At 48.0% G+C, this 2,786-nt stretch overlaps 1 protein-coding gene across 1 annotated transcript in view; it reads right to left on the bottom strand.

The window, feature by feature from the left end:
* Positions 1 to 1,046: 1,046 nt before the first annotated feature.
* The window catches only part of LOC124872507 (THAP domain-containing protein 1-like), a 9,378-nt gene continuing 7,638 nt past the window's right edge, over positions 1,047 to 2,786 (bottom strand). Inside the window, exon 3 of the mRNA XM_047372600.1 lies at positions 1,047 to 2,067. Coding sequence (XP_047228556.1) covers positions 1,687 to 2,067 — 381 coding nt within the window. The 3' untranslated portion in view covers positions 1,047 to 1,686. The remainder of the gene's footprint in view (positions 2,068 to 2,786) is intronic.

Here is a 2,786-nt window from a genome sequence, read left to right as displayed (position 1 = left end):
GCTGTCTCCCGTCCTGCGGGATTCCCGTGGGACTCCCGTGACCCGTGGGACTCCCGAAAAAATGTCAGCCTCTAGTGAGGGTGCACATACTTTCCCATTAATACCCAGTTTAAAACACGGGGCCACGTCTAAAACATTACAAAACAAACAGAACCAAGTCAGAACTTCATGGATGAAATGTTTCCATACAACCTCTGAGGTCACATTATTGAATCTTCCTGCCGGCAGCTGAGACACAAAGCCTTCCAAAAGAATTCACACCCCTGAAATCTTACACATTTTCTAATGTCTTTAAAACTTTAATGGATTTTATTTTGTGACAACATCACATATGAAGCAGCGAATCATTAAGTGGAAGGAAACTATTCATGATCCTCAACGTTTTTATTAATCAGAAATAAAAAAGTTCGGTCTGCATTTCTATTCAGCCCCTCTTTAGGATACCCCAAATGTTCTGTTACTGGCCTCAGAGAACATCAGAGAACAAAGAGCATCATGGAGACCAAGGAACACATCAGACGGGTCAGGGAGAAAGTTCTGGTTCAGTTTAAAGGAGGATTAGGTTCTACAATAACATCCTAAGCTTTGAACGTCTCACATAGTTCTGTTTAATCCATCATCCAAACATGGAGAGAGGATGGACCAACTGCAGACCTACCAAGACATGGACGTCCACCTAAACTGGAAGGAGAGAAGCAGCCAAGAGGCCCATTGTAACTCTGGAGGAGCTGCAGAGATCCTCAGCTCAGGTGAGAAAATCTGTTCACAGGTCAACTATCAGTTATTTTATGCAAGAACATCTGGCATGATTAGAGGAGATCAACTAAACCTATTGGCCAACATACCAAATGCTATTTGTGGATGAAAACTAACCCAGCACATCGCCCTGAATATACCATCCTGCACAGTGAAACATGGTGGTGGCAGCATCATGCTGTGGGGATGCTTTTCCTCAGCAGGGACAGGGAAGCTGGTCAGAGTTGATGATAGGATGGATGGAGATAAATCAAGGACAATCCTGGAAGAAAACCTGTTAGAGGCTGCAGAAGACCAGAGACTGGCGTGGAGGTCCACCTTCCAGCAGGATAACCACCCTGAACATCCAGCCAGAGATACAATGGATGGTTTAGATCAAAGAGGATTCAAGGGTGAGAATGGCCTAGTCAAATCCTTACCTAAATCCTACTGAGATGTTTTAGAAAGAAGAATGGTTAGAAAGGTCAGTCTGTAGATGTTCAAAGCTGGTAGACCCCCCCAGTAGACCTGCAGCTGGACCTGGAGAGCAAGGCGGTTCTACAAAGTTCTGACTCAGGGGGGATGAACAGAAATGTAAAATGAAACATCTAAAGTTTGTGGTTGGTGTCATGATGTGAAAATGTTCAAGATGTTTGAATACTTCTGGAGTTCTGCTTGTTGTCCTGATATCACTCACCTATTGACATTATTTTATATAAAGCTGGTAATGACCCACTCTGCAGCTGCTCTATAACATTCCTTAGATCCGAACCTACAAACCTACAAACCATCCAGTTTATCTAAAGAAAACTACCAGCCATAAGAAGCAGGTCAGTTTCATGTCCTCAGTACTGGTTCTGGTTGTTCTGGCCATGAAACAAGCAGATGTCCGTCAGTCTTCAGCTGTCAACATTCATCCTGGACCTGAAGCGTCCCTCTGCTCTCTCCTGGTCACTCGATCCCTTTCAGCGTGTGGTAAATGTGTTTAGGTAAAATCACGTATCCATCACTGAACGGATCCTGTCCCGTCCTGGACGCCTGACCCGCAGCCTTCAGTCTCTTCAGCTGCCTCTCCTGTCTCCGGCACTTCTGCTGCGTGGTCTTCAGCTTCCTCCTCAGCTGCTCCAGCTGCTCCTCCAGCTGCTCGATTCGCTTCTTCTGCTGCACCGAGTCCTCCGCTGTGTAGTTGTGGTCGCAGCACACCGCTGCGGTGTCGCTGCGGGCGTCTCCTGGACTCCCATTGGGTTCCTCTGCTGGTGAAGGGTCAGAGGTCACAGGCAGGGAGAGCGGGTAGTGGACCTCTGAGGGGAACGGGTTCCCAGAAGATTCTGACTAAAGGGCAGAAAACACACAGGAACCAAGTTAAAAAGTAGTTTTGGATGGATGGATGGATGGATGATTGTTGGATGGATGGATGGACGGATGGATGGATAGGCGGGTGGGTGGGTGGGTGGATGGATGGATGGATAGATGGATGGATGGATGGATGAATAGGTGGGTGGATGGATGGATGGATAGGTGGGTGGGTGGGTGGATGGATGGATGGATGAATAGGTGGGTGGATGGATGGATGGATGGATGAATAGGTGGGTGGGTGGGTGGATGGATGGATGGATGGATGGATGGATGGATGGATGGATGATTGTTGGATGGATGGATGGACGGATGGATGGATGGATGGATGGATAGGTGGGTGGTTGGATGGATGGATGGATAGATGGATGGATGGATGGATGAATAGGTGGGTGGATGGATGGATGGATGGATGGATAGGTGGGTGGGTGGGTGGATGGATGGATGGATGGATGAATAGGTGGGTGGATGGATGGATGGATAGGTGGGTGGGTGGGTGGATGGATGGATGGATGAATAGGTGGGTGGATGGATGGATGGATGGATGAATAGGTGGGTGGGTGGGTGGATGGATGGATGGATGGATGGATGGATGGATGGATGATTGTTGGATGGATGGATGGACGGATGGATGGATGGATGGATGGATAGGTGGGTGGTTGGATGGATGGATGGATAGATGGATGGATGGATGGATG

The sequence above is a fragment of the Girardinichthys multiradiatus genome, chromosome 8, assembly GCF_021462225.1.
Source record: "Girardinichthys multiradiatus isolate DD_20200921_A chromosome 8, DD_fGirMul_XY1, whole genome shotgun sequence".
NCBI classification, from domain to species: domain Eukaryota; kingdom Metazoa; phylum Chordata; class Actinopteri; order Cyprinodontiformes; family Goodeidae; genus Girardinichthys; species Girardinichthys multiradiatus.
This window is presented reverse-complemented; position numbering and strand designations above follow the sequence as displayed.